The 21,252-nt window shown below is 43.3% G+C and overlaps 1 protein-coding gene across 9 annotated transcripts in view; it reads left to right on the top strand.

Annotated features, from left to right (window-relative positions):
- The window catches only part of TCTN2 (tectonic family member 2), a 28,764-nt gene extending 12,427 nt beyond the window's left edge, over window positions 1–16,337 (top strand). For 6 of the 9 annotated variants that reach the window (XM_003587144.6, XM_059876336.1, XM_010814002.4 and 3 more), the window contains 9 exons: window positions 1,122–1,256; window positions 1,507–1,584; window positions 5,631–5,711; window positions 6,605–6,716; window positions 10,237–10,343; window positions 13,679–13,835; window positions 14,612–14,737; window positions 15,378–15,466; window positions 16,118–16,337. In XM_003587144.6, coding sequence (XP_003587192.1) covers window positions 1,122–1,256; window positions 1,507–1,584; window positions 5,631–5,711; window positions 6,605–6,716; window positions 10,237–10,343; window positions 13,679–13,835; window positions 14,612–14,737; window positions 15,378–15,466; window positions 16,118–16,221 — 989 coding nt within the window. In that variant the 3' untranslated portion in view covers window positions 16,222–16,337. The remainder of the gene's footprint in view (window positions 1–1,121; window positions 1,257–1,506; window positions 1,585–5,630; window positions 5,712–6,604; window positions 6,717–10,236; window positions 10,344–13,678; window positions 13,836–14,611; window positions 14,738–15,377; window positions 15,467–16,117) is intronic. The other 3 variants (XM_059876337.1, XM_059876339.1, XM_059876342.1) reach the window with 3 other exon arrangements.
- Window positions 16,338–21,252: the final 4,915 nt, after the last annotated feature.

Here is a 21,252-nt window from a genome sequence, read left to right as displayed (position 1 = left end):
CTCTTGGAATGGAACTCGTTCGTATGCAAGAGACTTACCGTAGTCCCAGAGTAGAACATATTTTCATTAAGAATTTTAGGAGATTTGTAGTTGTTAGAGAAATATCCCACTAGTATTTTGCTTTTTCCTTGTTCTATCTTGACTTACTGTGGAGTAACATCTGTGACCTTGAACCCAATCCTTCTCAGTCCTAGATTATGTGGGTTCCAGGGTCCTTCCTTGTTCTCTGGGTATGTGGGCTTTTTCTTAAGTGTTTTTCAGAGAGTTAAAGGTTCTTTAGGACCCAGCATTTTCACTTCTTGCTTGCTTTTCTTTTTCCAGTCATTAAACTCTGTGATTGTAATGCAGCCAACTGAAGTACATAGAATTTGGCCAATATTACCAGGACTTTTGTTTTTCCATGAAGGATACTACGTGTGTTTCTTTTCAATTTGTTATAATTCTTGGAACTTACTCTTTCCTTCCATCAGCTATTAGTACAATATAGTAGTGAACTAGACACCAGGCCCCTGCTCTTAAAGAGCTGACATTCTGTAATCTTTGCTTTAACAGACGTAATCTTTACCAGATGTAATCTTTCTGTAATCTTGCATTTCACAGATACTCTTCCAAGCCCGTGCTCTGCACTAGGCTGTGAGCTGGGTACCAGGGAGGCTGAAATAGAGGAAAGGGACAGGGACTTTCCTGGTGGTCCAGTGGTTAAGACTCCATGCTCCCAATGCAGGGGGCCCAGATTTGATCCTTGGTCAGGGGGCTATGTCCCACATGGTGCCACTAAGAGTTCCCATGCCACACCTAAGACCCAAAGCAGCCAAATAAATGAATAAATAAAAAGTAAATATTTTTAAAAAAGGGAAGGAATGGAGCTCACTCAGTTTATTGGGATGGTGTGGAAAGAGAAGGTAGCTAATGCTGACTTGGGTGGAGATCTGAGGATGGCTTCTTGAGGAGGTGATGACCCTGCTGTGTAAAGGAATTGGGTCTGCAGGGCAGGGATGGGGGTGGGGGATGGCCACCCAGGCAGAGGGAACTGCGAATAATAGGCTTGAACCCTTAAAGGAAGGTCTTTAATATTTTTATTTTTAGGTCTTTAATTTATGAAAGTACTCTCTTATTTCCAGAAACACTTTTAAGTACTGGACCAGCCCCCAGGAATGTGAACGTGGAAGAACATTATATTTTCAGGTGGAATAATAATACAATCAGTGAAATAAACGTCAGAATTATCAGGGCAGAAATTAATGCCCAGCAGAAAGGTAACTTTGTGAAGGGCAGCGAGAATGCTTTTAATTTAAAGCGTTTTTTTCTTTCTTCACGATTCTCATAATTATACCAGATAAACTAATTCAGACCTGTTTTTCTTATTTGTGTTTATGATTTAATCAGAAAACAGTGGAGTTTTTTTTTTTTTTTTGCATGTTGAAATGCAATTATAAGGCAAAGAAAACACTATGGTGGATAATTTCTTAGTAAATTGGTGACATTATGTTTTTATTTTATTTCTAGGAATCATGACACAGAGATTTACAGTGAAATTTTTAAGCTATAACAGTGGTAATAAACAGGAATGGTCTGGAAACCCAGGTGAGAGTGCATATCAATCACTGATCTTACAAACACATTTTAGTTCAACACTCCTGTGCTATAATGATGATTGTAAATAATTGTTTCCAATTTTAGTTTGTGACTCTGACCTTTCTTTTTTTCTCTTGTGACACTGTATTCTTTTCCTGCTAACAGCTTACTTTTTTTTCATAAAGTGTTATATATAGTCTGAGTTGTAAAGCTAAAACAGTCTTTCTCTTTAGCTACTGGTCTTTTTTTAAATGAAATAATGTATTTGATTGATGTATAGTTGATTTACAGTGTTGTGTTAGTTTCAGATATATAGCACAGTGACCCAGTTATACACACGTGGATATACTCCCCCTCGTATTCCTTCCCTCTATGGTCTATCAGGAGACACTGAATACAGATCCCTGTGATACACAGTAGGTCCCCACTGTTTATCTGTTTTATGTATACAATCATTTGTATCTCCTAATCTCAAACTCCTAATTCCTCCCTCCCTCCCTCCCTCTTTTTTTTTTTTGGTGGGGGAGGTGGGAGGCTGTGCTCCGCGGCCTCTGAGATCCTCACTCCCTGATGAGGGATTGAACCTGGGCTTCAGCAGTGACAGTGTGGAGTGCTAAACTTGATCACCAGGGAACTCCATTACTATCTTCAGCACGCAGTAATTAATCACGAAGGAACAACTTTTATTTTAACTTTTAGAGAATTCCATTACTATTCTTCAGCACGCAGTAATTAATCACGAAGGAACAACTTTTTTAAACTTTTAGTAACTTTTTGCTTTGCATGATCTTCAATATTTATGTATACTGATTTAATTATACACAATTCTGTATATATATATATATTTTTCTTTTAAATAGGCTTTTAATGTTAGGGTTTATTGTTGGCTTCTAAGAGCAGACTCTGGTTAGGTCAAGGTACAGTACAGAAGTTATGTAAAATCAGTATGGAAGTTCAATGTTGCTTTTCCTACTCAGTGATTTTGAAGAAATGAAGTAGTTCTAGTGTGATTTTTTTTTTCTTTATTTTCTAAACTGCATGCCTATGGCCGCCTAAGGCATTCCTCTGTGTATTTATTGGCTACTACAGTATTTCGAGAAGTGTTTGGGACATTTCTTTAAATTATGTACAACCCAAAGTGTTGATGTTTTGTATGGATCACAAGTGCAGCATTCCTTAATTATTTCTGTTATAAGTGACAATTGTTATTTAAAGAATGACATATGTACTGCATGAAAACATTATGACCTTTTTCTCTTAGTTTATATAAACTCCAAGGTAACTGAGGGGGAAAAAAAAGAGACCAGGCTCCTGAAATTTAAGAATTTTTATGTCACTGACTTAATTTGACAAGATTTCTAAGAAAACCTGTCAGAATATATGAGAAATGTTGATGCTCTTGTCAACAAAGAATACATCAAGAGCCAGAACCAATCAGGCAGAGACGCAGCTTGTATATAGAGAGACAGTGTCTCTCTAGTACTTTCTGAGGCTGGATGGGGTTTTTTGAGGACTATCTGACATGGGCCCTGTCCTCAGGGACTCTCTTCTTTGGAGCTGACGGTGCTAAGTCACAGGAAACAACAGTGAACGACCCAAGATAATTAACAAACGAGGTCGGTTACTAGGGTCAGTTGCTCCAGGATTCAGAGGAGCAGAATGTTGACCATTTGCCCAGACTGCATCACTAAGGAACAGTGTTGAATGTCCAGCACGTGCTAGGTTTTGTTTTGTTTTTTAAAAAGTATGTATTTATTTATCTGGGTGTATTGGGTTGATATGTGGGATCTAGTTTCCCTGAGCCATGTGGGATCCCGACCAGGGTTCAAACCCAAGGCCCCTGCATTGGAAGGTGGATTCTTAACCACTGGACCACCAGGAAAGTCTGCATGCCAGGTTTTGCTCCTAGGCTGGAGGAAAAGCACCGAGCAAGTCAGAACCCTGCCCTGTGTTTCCACTGTGGGCTGCGTGGAGGAGACTGTGTCTTGAGAAGCAGATAATTGGAAAGGGTGCTGGGGATAGGAATAACCTGGGGGAAGCCAAGGAGGCAGACATGAGCATGAAGTGTACTCTGGCAGGATTAGACCCATGGCCTGAGGGGAGGCCGCTTATTGGGAAGGGGGGGCGTAATGCTGGAAACGCAAACACCACGCAGGAACCTCGATGGTATCCCAGTTTATATAAACAAAGTGAAAGTGAAAGTCACTCAGTCGTGTCTGACTCTTTGCGACCTCATGGACTATATAGTCCATGGAATTCTCCAGGCCAGAATACTGGATTGGGTAGACTTTCCCTTCTCCAGGGGATCTTCCCAACTGAGGGATTGAGCCCAGGTCTTCCACATTGCAGACAGATACCTTACCAGCTGAGTCACAAGGGAAGACCAAGAATACTAGAGTGGGTAGCCTATCCCTTCTCTAGCGGATTTTCCCAACCCAGGAATCAAACCAGGGTCTCCTACATTGCAGGCAGATTCTTTACCAACTGAGAACAATGCTACTGTAATATGCATTTTTGGAAGGGACATAGGAAATATGCATATGAACTGGATATGATATGATTATAAGGGGTTATTATTAATTTTCTTAGAAATATTGACATCATGATGATGTAGGGAAATATCCTTAGTTTTGAGAGATGTCTGATGGAGCTTTCATGATGTGAGTTGTATGATGCCTACAACTTATTTTCAAATAGTCCTGCCCCTCTCACCCCAAATATATATACTTTTATAATAGATAAGACAAGTATCTATTATATTTCATATTAATATAAATTAATATATTGTTTGTGCTGTTTTATTGAAATTTGTGTTTTGGTGTTATAAAGCTTCTAAAAATGGGAAATATTTTATCTATCCCTAAGGAAAGATCTTTGGGGTGCACATTAGATATGTTAAGATCAGAAGAGCAGTGGGCCCTGAATGGCTCATGATCTAGCAGTCAGAGGCACTTTACAAAGGAGAGGAACACTCTGGTAATGAACAGGCCCAGGGGTTCCCTTGGACTTGAGGCGTCCATTCTAATTTTCCCTACGGGAGCCCTGGAGAAGGAGATGGCAACCCACTCCAGTATTCTTGCCTGGAGAATTTCCTGACATAGGAGCCTGGCAGGCTACAGTCCATGGGATCGAAAAGAGTCAGACATGACTGAATGACTAACACTTACTTAAGAAGAATACAGCTAAATATTAACAGTGGTTGACTTTAGGTGGTGGCTGTATTGAGTGAGGTTCATGGTGTTACTTTTAACTTTTCTGTGCTTGTGAACTTTTTCACATTAAAAAGGTGGAAATCGTAAGCTGGATTACTAGGAAATGGATGGGAATAGGAGCTAAATCAGACCTTGGGGTTGAATTAGTTTACTGGAAAAAGGCTACATGGGAAAGTTACTCTGGTTTTAAGTTTCCTTTATGAGCCCCTGTGATAAGCCGTACTAATCTCTCAGTGAGTGTTCATGAACTGGCCTGCCCAGCAGCTTATTGTTCTCCAAGGTGAGAGTTCTAAGACTGATTCCTTCCTAGTTTTCATTTCTCAGATTTCACTTTAAAAGCGTCTTCAAAAAACCACACTAACATCTGTGTTTTGGAATCTGAAAAAGAACATGTCTATAACTGAGTCACTTTGCTGTACACCTGAAACTAACACAGCACTGTAATCAACTATACCTCAATAAAAGGGCTTCCCTTGTGGCTCAGCTGTAAAGCACCTGCCTACAATGCGGGAGACCCAGGTTCGAGAAGGCAATGGCAACCCACTCCAGTATTCTTGCCTGGAAAATCCCATGGACGGAGGAGCCCGGTAGGCTGCAGTCCATGGGGTTGCAAAGAGTAGGACACAACTGAACGACTTCGCTTCATACCTCAATAAAAAACGAAACAAATGAAAGGAGTTATGTTGATGTCCTTCTCTTGAGGGTATTCTGAAAAAGAACTTTGAGCGCATGTTTCCTTTCATTGTGGATTCCTTCTTTCTGTTATTTGACGAGCTAGCGCCTGTTGCATTGAAATAAACTACGAGGGAAAGATGCTCATTCTCCTGTGTTGTGTTTGTCTAGGTTACCAACTTGGCAAGCCTGTTCGAGCTCTAAGCACCAACGGGACAAATAATGTCACAACTTTACACCTTTGGTATCCTGGTAATCTGATTTGATGATATGACTAGCTGTCTGGTGAACTAGTGGAGAAGGCAATGGCACCCCACTCCAGTACTCTTGCCTGGAAAATCCCATGGACAGAGAAGCCTGGTGGGCTGCAGTCCATGGGGTCGCTAAGAGTCGGACAGGACTGAGCGACCTCACTTTCACTTTTCACTTTCATGCATTGGAGAAGGAAATGGCAACCCACTCCAGTGTTCTTGCCTGGAGAATCCCAGGGACGGCGGAGCCTGGTGGGCTGCGGTCTATGGGGTCGCACAGAGTCGGACACGACTGAAGCAACTTAGCAGCAGCAGCAGCTGGTGAACTATAATTGGAAATATTGCCATATTTTGAATCTGATCGAGTAACCAATTACTTTAAAGCCTGGTGTGTTTATTTAGCCTAGGGGTGGTTGTTTTCCATGCTTCTGCAGCTTCCTTTTCTTTTTTCTTTCTTTCTATAAAAAATGTTAACTGTTTTCGCTTGAAGTGCTGATTTTCAATAAGAGATTTAAATATGAAAGTGGCTGGAGACTCCATCGTCATTGTTGTCATTGATTAACCCAAGATGGTGCTAATCAGAGACAGGAAAATAGTTTCATTCCAAACTATGGAAAATCTTTGCATCAGTGGTAATTACCCACATGTGCCAGAAGGCATTAAATTTCAGGTTCAGAATAAACCCCTGATCCCTGTCCAGGTATTTTGATACAGAAAGAAACCTTTGTTCAGCTTTCAGAGGATTAGAGTAACAATGACCTCATTTCTAGAGAACTGGAAACTATTTCTGCTTGTTGTTCTCTGTTTTTTTTTTTTAAGAAAAACTTTGAGGTAAATCTTCTACTTACTTTTGTTTTGCAAAAATAGCAAGAGAATAATCTTTTTATTTTATAGCCGGAGGGAGCTTGTGTTCGACAGCAACTCGCAAACCCATTTTATTTGGAGAAAACGTACTATCTGGGTGCCTTTTAGAAGTTGGAATTAATGAAAACTGTACTAAGCTTAGGTGAGTGTCTCACTGATGGATTTATCTACGTTTTGAGTGGTTTGCTTAAATTTAATTCACCCCCCTCCCCGCCCCCCGCACCATGAGTATTAAAGACAGCATGAAAAACTTCAGTCTGAATGAAACTTATGTGAAAGTGATAGTAAATAGTACAAACGTCATGGACTTCCCTGGTGCTCGAGTGGTTAGTAATCCATCTGCCAATACAGGGGAAACGGGTTTGATCCCTGGTCCAGGAAGATCCCATATGCTTCGAAGCAGCTAAACCCTCAGGCCACAGCTAGTGAGCCTGTGCTCTGCAACAAGAGAAAGCCCGCATGCAGCAACAAAGACCCAGCGTGGCCAAATAATAATAAATTAAAAAACAGTACAAACTTCCAGTACAATTTAGAGTTGATTCAAACATCAGCATAAGTGCAAATAGACATTCTCGGAAGTTTCATCGGTATTTATGCAAATTTCTCTGGGAAGTTTGTTCACATCATTGGAAACCCCACATTCCTAGAAAATCAGAGAAAGGGTTGGAGCTAAGTGTCATCGGTGATTAACATTTAAAGAATTTTTAAGCTTTGTTACATGATGTATAAAGAATTTCCCATTTAATTATCTGGGTGGGATTTGGAAAATGTATGGATATTCATATGCATTCTTTTTTTTTTTTTATTGATGCAAAATTCACACAACATAATCATTTTAACAGTTGACTGGCATTTAGTGCATTCATAATGTTGTACAACTACCACCTCTGTTTAGTACCAGCACATTTTGGTCTCTGCAACATGAAACCTATACTTTTTATTTTTTAATTAAAAAAAAATATATTTATTTGGCTGCGGCAGGTCTTAGTTGCAGCATATGGGATGTAGTTCCCTGACCAAGGATCGAACTGAGGCCCCTGTGCTGAGAGCTCAGAGCCTTAGCTGCTGAATCACCAAGAACATCCCTGAAACCTGTACCTTTTAGAAGTCACTCTCTATTCCTCCCTCCTCTCAGCTCTGGCAACAGCCAATTCACTCTCTGTCTCTATGGATTTACCTATTCTGAATATTTCATATAAATGGTCTCCTATACTTTGTGAATTTTTATATCTAACTTTTCTCACTTAGCATTCTGTTTTTGAGATATCCATGTTTGTAGCCTGTGTCAGTGCTTCATTCTTTTTCACGAATGAATCATATTCCATTGTATGGAGAGAGATATATATGTATATATGTGACATTTATTTATTGATTCCTTAGTTGATGGATATTTGAGGCATTTCCACATTTGTGGAATAGTGCGTTGTGAATTGTGTTTTGAACAGCCTTGGGTCACTTTTTGTCTGAGCGCCTGTTCTCAGCTCTTCTGGGTGTGTGCGCAGGAATGGGATGGCTGGATCATCGTGTTCGGTTCTTAAGGAGCTGCCATGTTGTTTTCCACAGAGGCTGTACCATTTTGCATTCCCACCAACAGCATAAAAGGGGTCCAGTTTCTCCACATCCTTGCCAACACTTGTTTGTTTTTTTGGCCATGCCATTCAGCAGAAGGGCTCTTAGTTCCCTGACCAAGGATTGAACCCTCACTCCCTGCAGTGGAAGCTTATAGACTTAACCACTGAACTGCCAGGGAATTCCCCCTTGCCAACACTTGTTATTTTCCAGTTTTCTGAATAATAGCCAACCTAGTAGATGTGAAATATCAATATCTGCAGATATGCAAATGACACCACCCTTATGGCAGAAAGTGAAGAGGAACTAAAAAGCCTCTTGATGAAAGTGAAAGAGGAGAGTGAAAAAGTTGGCTTAAAGTTCAACATTCAGAAAACTCAGATCATGGTATCTGGTCCATCACTTCATGGGAAATAGATGGGGAAACAGTGGAAACAGTGTCAGACTTTATTTTTTTGGGAAGATGCTTACTCCTTGGAAGGAAAGTTATGACCAACCTAGATAGCATATTAAAAAGCAGAGATATTACTTTGCCAACAAAGGTCTGTCTAGTCAAGGCTATGGTTTTTCCAGTGGTCATGTATGGATGTGAGAGTTGGACTGTGAAGAAAGCTGAGCTCTGAAGAATTGCTTTTGAACTGTGGTGTTGGAGAAGACTCTTGAAAGTCCCCTGGACTGCAAGGAGATCCAACCAGTCCATCCTAAAGGAGACCAGCCCTGGGTGTTCATTGGAAGGATTGATGCTGAGGCTGAAACTCCAATACTTTGGCTACCTGATGCGAAGAGTTGACTCATTGGAAAAGACCCTGATGCTGGGAGGGATTGGGGGCAGGAGGAGAGGGGAACGACAGAGGATGAGATGGCTGGATGGCATTACTGACTCTATGCACATGAGTTTGGGTGAACTCTGGGAGTTGGTGATGGACAGGGAGGCCTGGCATGCTGCAATTCATGGGGCTGCAAAGAGTCGGACACGACTGAGCAACTGAACTGAACTGAGTAGATGTGAAGTGGTATCTTCTTGTGGTTTTGATTGCATGTATTGGAGAAGGAAATAAATACACTGGCAACCCACTCCAGTATTCTTGCCTGGAGAACTCCATGGACAGAGGAGCCTGGCGGATTATAGTCTATGGGGTCGCAAAATTTGAGCAACACGACTGAGCAACTAACACTTTCACTTTCGTTCTTATACCCATCTCATCTGAAATATATCCCAAGTGGTGTACTTCTCTGGAGAGCAGAAAAAAGGTGGAGGTAACATTGAGAAGGGAAGAAAAAGTGTGGGAACAGGTTACCCACAGTGGCTCCTGATGGAAGGGTGCGAGGCCTGAGTCAACAGTCAAAGTCTCTCCCTTGTGGTTCATAAGATTTGTACCTCCAGTGAGGTCACTGGAACAAGAGAGATGCTAAGTTCTAGTTCTTAATCTTAAACCAAATTTTTAAAAATTTGTTTCTGGCTGCACTGGGTCTTTGTTGCTGTGTTTGGGCTTTCTCTAGCTGTGGCGAGCAGGGGGGATTCTTCATTGCAGAGCATGGGCACTAGGCACACAGGCTTCAGTGCAGGATGTGGGCTCAGTGGTTGTGGCGCACGGGCTTAGTTGCTCCTCAGCGTATAGTATCTTCCCAGAGCAGGGGTTGAACCCTGTGCCCTGCATTAGCGGGTAGATTCTTATCCACTGGACCACCAGAGAAGTCCTTTTCACCTCATTTCATAGCTCAAACTTCTAGCTAATTATTTAGGTTCCTTTTACTATGGGGTCACTCTGGCCCATGAACTTATCCTGGTGACTTGACATGTGATCTACCCACCTGCCAAGTTCTTTGACACTCAAAGGAGCCTGCACATGATTCTATTGTAAGTTACTAATGTTCTAAGTCTGAAGTGAGAGACTGCTTCCATACATCCTCCCCTTGCTGTGTAAGTTCATCTCGGGAAGACCATCCTTGAGGGGTGAAACTCCCAGCCTAGATCCCCTGGCAGTTTTTTTTTTTGTTTAGGCATCCAGCAAGCACAACCTGGACACCCTCAGAAAGGACTTCAGGACAAGACCTGCTGGCCAGGAGCTGAGAAATGTCTTCCTCTCTTGCAGGGAGAATGCTGTTGAACTGCTTGATTCATTAGTACAAGTGACTCATGTTGCAATGAGAGGCAACTCCGATTACAACGATCTCAGTGATGGCTGGCTTGAAATAATACGTAAGTCAAAGCTGCACGTGTGTGAAAGATGTACCTCCGTTGCTCTGACTATGTAGCGTCAGATGTGGCATTAAAGGCTGACTCAGCAGCCGTCTTTCTTTGCCGTGATCCAACAGACATTTGTTTAGAGGTTAGCTCTCCAGGTAGAAGGCTTTTCATGTCTTTTATCTCTTATTCACAATGGCTTTTTTTTTTTTTAAAGAGGAAATCTACAGGAAGTTCAAATTGCCCAGTTGTTTTACAAGCTAACGGTCTTTGGAAAAGGAAGTCTTAATGAAATTTAAGGATTTTTGAGTGCGTGTCAGTCTGCATTCCTATTTTTGATTGCCAGCAATATGGACAGTTGAGAACTGGTTTTATAATTTACAAAAGCAATTTTGTTAACTTAAAAGGTGATAGAAAACATTGTGCTAAGTGAGAGAAGCTAGACACAAAGGAGCACATACTCTAGGATTGCATTTATAATGCTGTGTCCAGGAAAGGCAAACTTATAAACACTGAAAGCAGGTTAGTGGTTGCCCAAGGCTCAGGCTGTTGGAAGGAAATGAAGGGTGATTGCTAGTGAGTATAGGAGTTCTTTTCGGAGGGTGATGAAAATGCTGTAAAGTTGAATCTACTGCTGGTTGCATAACTCTGTGAATATAATTGAATTGAATTATACATTTAAATTTAAGTAGGTGAACTATATGGCATATCAATAAAGCTATTAAAAAAGAAAGAAAGAAATTAAGGTGTAACAGAGCTAATAATAGTGGGGTCACCAAGGCCAGATAAAAAGATTTGATGTTCCAGCATCTTTGGTCAGAGGCATTTGCTCCGAGTGTTGAGGTCACAGGGGTTTGGTGTGTGAAGAGATATGCAGGGGTTTGGCATGTGAAGAAGAGATACACCGCAGGGAGTACATGGAACAGACTTAGCTCCAATGAGCCTGATTTCCACTCCAGTTACAGAGTGTCCATCTGGTCACTGAGCTGTGGCTCACAGGGGTGGTCTGAGGTCACACTTTGTTGTGGCAGAGCTGGAGCTAAACCCAGGGTTCCTAGCTCTTTCTCTTCTCCCAGCCAGCAAGTCTGGTAGCATTGCTCTGATTTCTCAGGGAGTCTGGAATGCATAAAGGGCTTCCCAGGTGGCACTAGTGGTAAAGAATCCACCTGCTAATGCAGGAGACATAAGAGACTGTGGTTCGATCCCTTGGTGGAGAAGATCCCCTGCAGGAGGGCACAGCAACCTGCTCCAGTACTCTTGCCTGGAGAATCCTATGGACAGAGGAGCCCGGCGGGGTACAGTCCATGTGTGCATGCTCAGTTGCTTCAGTCCTGTTCGACTCTTTGCGACCCCATGGACTGTAGCCCGCCAGCCTCCTCAGTCCATGGGGTCGCAAAGAGTCAGACATGACTGAAGCGACTGAGCATGCATGCTTGAGTGTATAAAGGCACTTTGAATACAGAGAGAGCTTCTTTTCTTCCTGTCCTTCCTGGGATTGCCTCGTGGGGCCTGAACGAGCTATCTGACACTGCAGCATCTGCTTTCTTAAGTCCCCTCCCATCCCTATGGATGCTGCTGGGAGTGCAAACCCTCCCCCTGCCCCCAAACACCGAGTCCTGTCTTTACCCTTTCTACACCTTCCGAGGTCACTTCAGCTCATCAGGTTGGGATTCATACAAAGGACCAACCAGACACATGCCCCTGAACTTTCCCCACCTGTCGTGATTAGGGTCTGAATCATTACAACCCCCTCTGTCCCCTTCCCTGGGGGTGGCCAGGGATCACGTAATATGTATGCCTGGCTGAGGTACTGCTGACCACTCTCTGACGCAGGCAGTGGGGTCTGGCCAGCAACGTGGTTTGCCTGTCCCACTTCTGCTCAAGACCCTAAGCCCAGAGTTAGGTCCTCATCTGGAAGTAGAACCCAGGGGTCAGGGCTTGTCAACTCCTTGTTAACCTGTTGGCCAGTGAGGTGGGCCATGGAGGTGCCTGTGGGATGCAGGGAAGGGGTCAATAAAGCACTGGAGAAGTAAAAACCACAGGAAATTTCAAGACAGAAAGGCAGAGTTGGGAAGTCAGAGGTGAAGGCATTGTGCTGCCTTCATGGTGGAAGCTGTTAGCTTGTATTTCGTATCTAAGCTGCAGGTCAGCCCTGGTCCTTGTTAATGAGCAGAAGAGGAACAGTGCTGAGCCCATGTATCAAGGAGAACGAAACTGTTGGTGACAGCCTTCCTGATCCCTGAAGAAACAAAGAAATCCCCCCAGAGTGACCCTAAGGCTTGCCATCCACATCCTGTGACTGACCTTGCTGTTTCTTCTCCTCCCACCCCCACAGAGGCCAGTTTTCGAGATGAATGACAATTCATCTCTTTTCCAGTTTTATCCTCTTCCATTTGTATTACTGCTATGGCAGCACACCAGGAAATTGCTTTTGAACTATTTAATCTGTAGTAACTAAAGTTGTTAGTATGGATTCTAAATGTCTTACACAAGCTTTTACTAGAACAGTGACTGTGCAGAATAAGTCTCAAGGCCTTTTACTACTGGTCAATATTTCTGTTCAAACTCTGGGTGGATGTCAATGAGGAGCTTGGGAACTGAATCATGATTTATGGTTTTATTAGGTGAGTCAAAGATTTAAAGTTCCAGTGACTGAGTTAACATACAAGGGGACACTTTTCTTTAAGTCTGTATTTCTTTTTTTAATTATTCATTTGACTGTGCTGGGTGTTCTCATTGCGGTGGCTTCTCTTGTTGTGGAGCTCAGGCTCCAGCGTGCTCGGGCTGCGGCACGTGGGCTTAGTAGATGCGGCTCATGGGCTCTACAGCACAGGCTCAGTAGTTGTGGCTCATGGGCTCAGTTGCTCCATAGTATGTGGGATCTTCCTGGATCCGGGATTGAACATGCGTCTTCTGCATTGGCAGGCAGGTTCTTTACCACTAAGCCACCGGGGAAGCCCAAGGAGACATTTTGAACACGAAAAGTGAAAGTGAAGTTGCTCAGTCGTGTCCGACTCTTTGTGACCCCATGGACTGTAGCCTACCAGGGTCCTCCATCCATGGGATTTTCCAGGCAAGGGTGTTGGAGTGGGTTGCCATTTCCTTCTCCAGGGGATCTTTTCAACCTAGGGATCGAACCCAGGTCTCCCGCACTGCAGGCAGACGTGTTACCGTTTGAGCCACCAGGGAAGCCATGGGAGGCATATAACTAGAGCCTGTTAGAGATTAAAGACTCAATCCTCTGATTCCTGCCTAATAATATTTCCAATTTGGGGGGTTACATTACAGTACTGTAGGAGAACAGAAACTAAATTCTTCTTTCCAAAACGCACAACTTAACACCTATCCAGGTGTGGATGCCCTTGGTGCAGGCGCAGACCCACCTGACAGCAACGTGAGTGGCATCTGCCTGGATGTTCCCGCGCAGCTGAACATCCGCATCCTCTTCTCGGATGCTGGTGCCGTGGAAGGGATGACTCAGCAGGAGATACTTGGTGTCGAGACTAGGTATGATGGCATCGAGGCTAAGTGTGCATTTGCAGGGAAGTTTCCTCAAGAGGTGGCAAAGAAGAACACCAGCAACTTCAGGCTTATATCAGATTAGCAAGTCCGGTGGAAAGAGGGTGCCTCGTTTCCCCATCTTTCTCAAAAATGGTCTAGGAAGACTTTCATTGGTTCAGTTTCAGTCATGTGCTCCATTCTGAGCCAATCACTATGGCCAGGAGAGTAGACAGATCTGATTGACCGGGTGTAGGTGATGAGCGCATTCCTAGGTTCAGGTGAGTCCCCTCGTCTGCTCGACTGAGAGTGGGAGAGGGTTAGTTCCCTGTGGGGAAAACTGGGGTGCAGTTACTAGAAGAAAAGCAAAGGGCTGCAGGGATAGGCAAAAAGGCAGCAATAACATAGAAAGCCATCAAAAATCGTTAGCTGCTGCTGCTGTTATTACTATTACACTATTGTTTGAGATAAACAAGTGATAAAACAAATGAACTTTAAAAGCACCAGCATGAAATGAGATGACGGGGGAGAAGAGAAGAAGCAGAACTGGCAAAATGCTGGTAGTGGTTGCAGCCTGTGGTAGGTCCACAAGGGTTCATTACACAGCTGTCTCAGCTTGTGTGTGCAGTCGAACATTTACGTACTTCAAAGGGGGAACGGCAGCACCAGGAAAACGTGAACCGTGTATAGGAGAAGCCCTGCTCATGTTGTGTCGGTTACCCGGTGTTCTCAGCAGACCAGAAGTGAGCGGTGGCTTTGTCGCTTGCGTGACCTTTCCCTCCCAGGTTCTCCTCCGTGACCTGGCAGTTCCAGTGTGGACTGACTTGTGAGGACAAGGCTGACCTCTTCCCCATTGGCGCATCGGTCCAGTTTATTAAGATACCCGCACAGTTACCCCATCCCCTTACAAGGTAATCTGTTTGCTGATCTCAGTGACATGATCAGGAAGCAGAAAAACATAATGTTTAAAACTAAGACGTTTAGGGACCTCCCTGGTGATCCAGTGGTTGAGACTCCGTGCTTCCACTGCAGGGGGCATGAGTTTGATCCCTGGTGGGGGGAGTAAGATCCCACATGCCACGTAGTGCTGCTGAGTAAGTAAAAGACAAACAAAAGCTTTACTTCTTTAATCAAGTTTTAAGTGAGTTTTTAAAAATAATTTTGTTTATTTTTGGTTGTGCTGGGTCTTCACTGCTGCTCCCGAGGACTTTTTCTAGTTGCAGAGAGCAGGGTCTACTCTTCAGTTTTGGTTTGCGGGCTTCTCATTGCAGTGACTTCTCTTGTTACAGAGCACAGGCTCTAGGCATGTGGGCTCAGTAGCTGCAGCTCTGGGGCTCTAGAGCACAGGCTCAGTAGTTGTGGCATGCGGGCTTAGTTGCTCCAAGGCACATGGGATTTTACCTGGTCAGGAATTGAACCCGTGTCTCCTGCATTGACAGATGGATTCTTTACCACTGGAGCCACCAGGGAAGCCCTTTAATCAGGTTTTGATGCAGCTCATCAAAAGCATGTTTTGTTATAGCTATTGTAACCTTCTAAAATGTTTTGTAGATTCCAGATCAATTTTACAGAGTACGACTGTAACAGAAATGAGGTTTGTTGGCCACAACTTCTATATCCACTGACCCAATATTATCGAGGTAGGTAAAGCCCTTTTCTGAAATGGTTATCATTAGGTTACGTTAATTAAAAAACTTTTGAAAAAAGTATAAATGTCACAGGAAAGTTAAAACATATAGCAAAATTTTAAAAAGAAAACATGTACAGATGTTGCCATTAAGAAATGATCACTATTTATGTTTTGGCTTATTTCTACCTAGTTACCCAAAAAGTTAAGAAATAACAACATTCCTGGATATTCCCTGGTGGTCCAGTGGTTAAGACTCTCTGCATTCACTGTAGAGGGCATAGGTTTGATCTCTGGATCCCTGATCAGGGAACTAAGATCCCACAGGCTGTATGGCTCAGCCAAGAATGCCCCCAGGACCAAAAAAAATGTTGCTCACACTGCTGTATTTAAAATGGATAACCGACAAGGTCCTATACTGTACAGCACAGAGAACTCTGCTCAATGTCATGTGGCAGCCTGGATGGGAGGGGAGTTTAGGGGAGAATGGCTACATCTATATATGTATATATACATGTATATGTGTATGGCTGAGTCCCTTTGCTGTTCACCTGAAACTATCACAACATTATTAATAGGCTGTACCCCAGTACAAAATAAAAAGTTTTAAAAAATAATGATAATGACAAAAAAAAATTGCTTTGTTTGATTCATTGTCTTGCAGGAGAGCCTTACTCTCAGTGTGTTGCCAAGAGCTTACTACTGGTATCCTTCATCATTTTAGCTGTATTCCTCAGTAACCCCTGGATCAGAATACACAAAGCTTAGAATTCAACTACCGTCTGACTTCTTACAAATCATCAGCTTCTACGTCAGAGATTTGTTGTCCTCCTGTGTGCCTCTCTGTAAAATCTTAATAAATGAAATGTTTTATTTTTATAGAACATTTTATTAAGTGCTCCACAAATTAAATTCACATGTGTACCTATCCAAACGTTCAAAGCAATTCAGAGTGGGTGTTCTCACCGATGCACCAGAGTGAGCAAAATGCATCAGAGGATCACCTGTGTCAATAAGTGTAATTAGGAACTTTAGGTCATCACAGCTTATGAAAGTCATAGGAGTTTTGGTCCAAATGTTATTCCTACCACAGAGAGTGAGTTTTTGAATTTTTTATATATTTCTGTTGAAATGATAAGTTTCCACTATTCCAAAGAAAGGATTAGAAAGGCATTAAAGTCTGTTGCCTTAAAAAATATTCACAACCTCAAAGTTGAGAGTTATGTTTTATTTGGTGGGAATTTTTAGAACTTCAAGCCCAGGAGATACCATCTCAAATGATCCTGAGAGAATTGCTCTGAGGAGGTGAGGAGAGGAGTCACGTTATATAGAAGTTTTGCAACAGAGGGCAAGTAGTTTGAACATCAAAAGATTATTGTTAATTAAAACCAGATATCCCAAGTTAAGGGGTTTTGCACTTTTCTATGTATGGGAGGTTGCAGGAGTCTGGGCCCACTGAAACCATTCCTTTCAAATGTACTTCAGCGAAATAGAGCCACTCTCCTGTGTTTTTAGACTTCCCAGGTGACCCATTGGTAAAGAATCTACTTGCTGATGCAGGAGACACAGGAGACAGGGTTTGATCCCTGGGTTGGGAAGATCTCCTGGAGTAGGAAGTGACAAACCACTCCAGTATTCTTGCCTGGAAAGTTTCATGGATAGAGGTGCCTGGTGGGCTACAGTGTGCAATCCACTGGGCTGCCAAGAGTTAGACATGACTGAGCATGCATGCACATTCTGTGTCTTTGCATCCTGAGGTTGCTTTCCTCAGGCCTTACTGTGGGGAGTGGCCGTAGTCTGAGGACTGCTAGATGGCAGGTGTTCCGCTCCTTCCTGAATTCCCTTAGGGCTCACCATCTCACAGTGGAGGGCTGCAACTGCTCATGGCTGTGATATCCTTCTCCAGGAGATCTTTGATATGGCAGGAAATAGTCCATTTCTGAAGTCTTAAAAAGTGTGTATAATACAAAAATCCAAAAAAAATGGATGAGGCAAGATGTAGGGGTTAGGGGAAAGGACCTAACATAGGAGGTAAGTAAAACAAAACCAGGAGTGAACACAAGCCCATGAAAAAACATGCCAACGACCTTGCATTTAGTAAAGGTAGGTCCCTAATATAGTCTCCAGTTTGCAAAAAATCCAAAATATGATTAGCTATAGGAATCATGGGGACCATTGATTAAAAATTAATCTGGCTTTCAATGAAGTACAGTTTTTCCTAGTTGAGTCTTGAGAGAAATTCCTCCTGGGGCCTCTTACAAAGGGACAGATAGCACGATGCAGCATGGGGAGAGGGGCAGAGTGGCCGTCTCCAACCACAGCCACGTGGCCACATTGCCACCTCCAGTGAGGTTTCTTGGTGGGCTAGATAAATTTAGTCATTGTTTCCGATAGACTTTGTGTACTGTGGGTAAATGGAATTTTCTAAAGCAATTCTCTTCTCTCTCTGAGTTCTAAGCATCTCTTGACATCCTGGTGCTATGTACAACGTGGTGTTGCATCTTTTTTTTTTTTGTCCACACCATGTGGCTTGTGGGGTTCTATTTCCTCAACCAGGGATCAAACCCATGCACTACAAACTACTGTTTTGTAATACAATGAGAAATGGAATATTTTGTGCCATATCAGTAAACAAAGGATGTCACAGTGATCACTGATTGCAGCTACCATGACTGGTGAGCTGGTGAGCCCCAAGGGAACTCAGGAAGGAAAGAATACCTGCCACCTAGAAGCCATCAAGATTGTAGCCACTCCCTATGGTGGAGCCCTGAGGAATCTCAGAATATGATGTGAAATAGAGTGTTTGCTGCCATATCAGTAAATAAAGATGTCACAGTTATAGCGATTGCAGCCCTTCCGTGTGAGCTGTTGAGCCCTAAGGGAATTCAGGAAGAAAGAGAATACCTACTATCTAACAGCCAAGACTGTAGCCGCTCCCTGTGGTGAGACCAAGGAAGGGAAGGTCAGGATGTGAAAACAGGATACTGGCCCCAGATAGGTGAGATGCGTATGAAAGGAATGGTTTCAGTGAGCCCAGACTCTTGCATCTTGCCATACATAAAAAATCACTAAATTCCTTAACTTCAGATATTTGTTTTTTCTTAATTAATAATAATCTTTTGATGTTCAAACTACCTTCCCCTTGTTGCAAATTTCTTTATAACCTGACTCCTCCCCCTGCTCCTCAGAACCGATCTCTCAGCGTCACTCGAGACCCTGTCTCCTGGGCTTGAAGTCCTAAAAATTCCCACCAAATAAAACACAACTCTCCATTTTTGGGTTGTGAATACTTTTTTAAAAGTCCACAACATCACGGAAACACTGAATTTCTCCCCACTCTGCTGCACTCTTTCTTGGATGTGGATCTCTGTGGGTTGAGGTGATTACACCCCCTAGGAATTGAAAATTGTCTTTTATTAAAGCAAAGGAAATACCCAACTGATTGGTTCTTTGCAGTGATTCAGAGTCTTTCCCTGGCAGTTAGCATAATTAGCTCTGCGAAGTTAATGTAAAATTTCCAAATGACAGGGAATTTAGCCTGATTTGGTGGGCTTTGTTAGGGTGATTTTGGACTTGAGAAGGGAAAAACTCACTTTGACAGTAGAAGGGGATTAGGGTCAGAGCAAACCCAGGTCTCCTGCATTGTAGGCAGATTCTTTACAATTTGAGCTACAGGGAAGACCTTACTATATAGAGTTTATATGTTCATATATGCATTTGGGAAGTATTTATTGATCGACTACTGCCCTGAACCCTGGAGATACCAAGACAATGTCCCTCGTGTGGTAGAATTGTTGACTGAAACAAAACAAAAAAACTTCAACATAACTCTGAAAGTTGAGAGTTATGTTTTGTTCGGGGATCTTACTGAGGGCTATAGCTCAGGAAGGCAGCCTCTCAGATTGCTGTGAAACTGAAAAAGGTAAGGGAGGAGCCAGGATATACAAGAGTTTTGTCGAAGGAAAAAAAACATGTAGTTGAACATCAAAAGATTACTGTAATCACAAAGAACAGCCTTCACAAGTTAATGATTTTTAGTGCTTTTGTTGACAAATCCAAGCTCACTCTGCTTGCCTCATGACAGGCCAGTGAATTGGAGACAAGGTGTTGAGGCAAGGAATATGACGTTTTGGAAAGCTGGCTGATGGAGAAGATGGCAGACTAATGTCTCAAAATAACCATCTTGTCCAGGTCTGGATGCCAGGTTCTTCTATAGACCAGAGAGAGAAGCCACGAGGAACTAAAGTCAAAAGACAGAATAGAGAAGAAAAAGCAATGAGGAAGTACAGCAGAAAGGGCCATCAGGCTTGCAGTACAACCGGCCTCAGAAAGGGAGGGATGTGTTAATCTCTTCTTTTTCTCACAGCCATTCACAGGTGCTCAGGGTCAGAGTCTCTCTTTGAGCTGAACAAAGGCACTTTAGTTTAACAGGCAGAGGTGCAGCATCCTCTGAGGCAGGCCATTTTGTATGATTATAATAACAGCAATGAAAAGCAAGTCAAAGAAACAGTTGAAACATGGGAGTCAGAATTGGTTCTTCTCTGCAACACTTTTCCATGTGTGGGAAGGTGGAAGAGTCTGGGCTCATGGAAATTATTCCTTAGATATGCATCTTAACTATTTAGGACCGGTACCTTGTTTTTCTCCTTTCTGAATCCCCTCAGGGGATGAACCCTTGGGGGTGGCTGCAGTGGCTACTGGCTTGATGGCTGTGACATCCTTTGCTTACCAAAATGGCAGGTGATTTTTTTTTTTTTGTCCAGGAAGTTTTACATTCTACTGGGGGAAAACTGGCAATAAACATAGACAAGATAATGTCAGACAGTGCTAGGTGCTATGGAGAAAATAAAACAGGACTGCCTAGGGTGGGGTGGTAGGGACACTTCTGCTAGTGGTCAGGACCAGCTTCTTAGAAGCAGAGACATTTGAGCTGAGACTTGTAGGAGCTAGTCTTGAGAAGGCCCTGGAGAAGGGTGTTCTAGGCAGAGAGAAGGGAAGAGTCAGAAAGTTGAAGTGCACCAACCTGGAAAACGAAAGAAGGCAGGTGGGTGGGGTGGAGACCAGGGCTTGGGGAAGGGAGAGGTTAGACCAGGTGGTGTGTCTGCTGGCCCTGGTAAGCAGTTTGAACTTTATTCAGAATGAAGTGGGAGAAGTCAGAAGAATTTAAGTAAGCTCACATCCGATTTTCGTCTTGTTAGAGATCTCTGTAGCTGCTGTGTGCAGGATTCTATCAAGAGTAGCCTGGCACCAGACCCTGCTTTGTCTGCACAGGGGCCAGGACCCCAGAGAAAACCACCACACGGGGTGTAATTCCGTTGATAAGAAATGTCTTGACAGATCTATGGAGAAAAGGTTGTTTAGTGGTTATCGGGACCTAGGGGATAAGAAGGGGACTGACTGCAGCTGAGCAGGAGAAATCTTTATGGGGTTGATGGAAACGTTCTCAAATTGATCCAGACACTGAACTCTGTAACTTTACTAAAAATCACAAAATTGTAATACTCTAGTCTGGTGAACTTTCTAGCACGTAAAATCAATAAAACTCCTCCTATAAAGTTGTGAACGGCAGAGAGAGGGGCAGCTGTTGGTCAGGCCGGGGCTGAGTTCCTGAACTCCCCGCACTGACGCGGAGTTAGTGCCAGTTGTCCCCACAGCCGCCATCGGCCGCAACTCCTGACGCCATTGGTCGGCCGGCGGGGGCGCGCGCGCGCGCACGCGTGGGGGCGGAACCGGAACCGGCTGTAGCCGAGGGGGCGGGGCCCCGAGGGCGGTGTTGGCGGAGGCTGGAGCGGCGGCCTC

The sequence above is a fragment of the Bos taurus genome, chromosome 17 (genome assembly GCF_002263795.3).
Source record: "Bos taurus isolate L1 Dominette 01449 registration number 42190680 breed Hereford chromosome 17, ARS-UCD2.0, whole genome shotgun sequence".
In the NCBI taxonomy this organism is placed as follows: domain Eukaryota; kingdom Metazoa; phylum Chordata; class Mammalia; order Artiodactyla; family Bovidae; genus Bos; species Bos taurus.
Note: the sequence above shows the minus strand (reverse complement) of the source record. Positions and strands in the feature narration are given on the sequence as shown.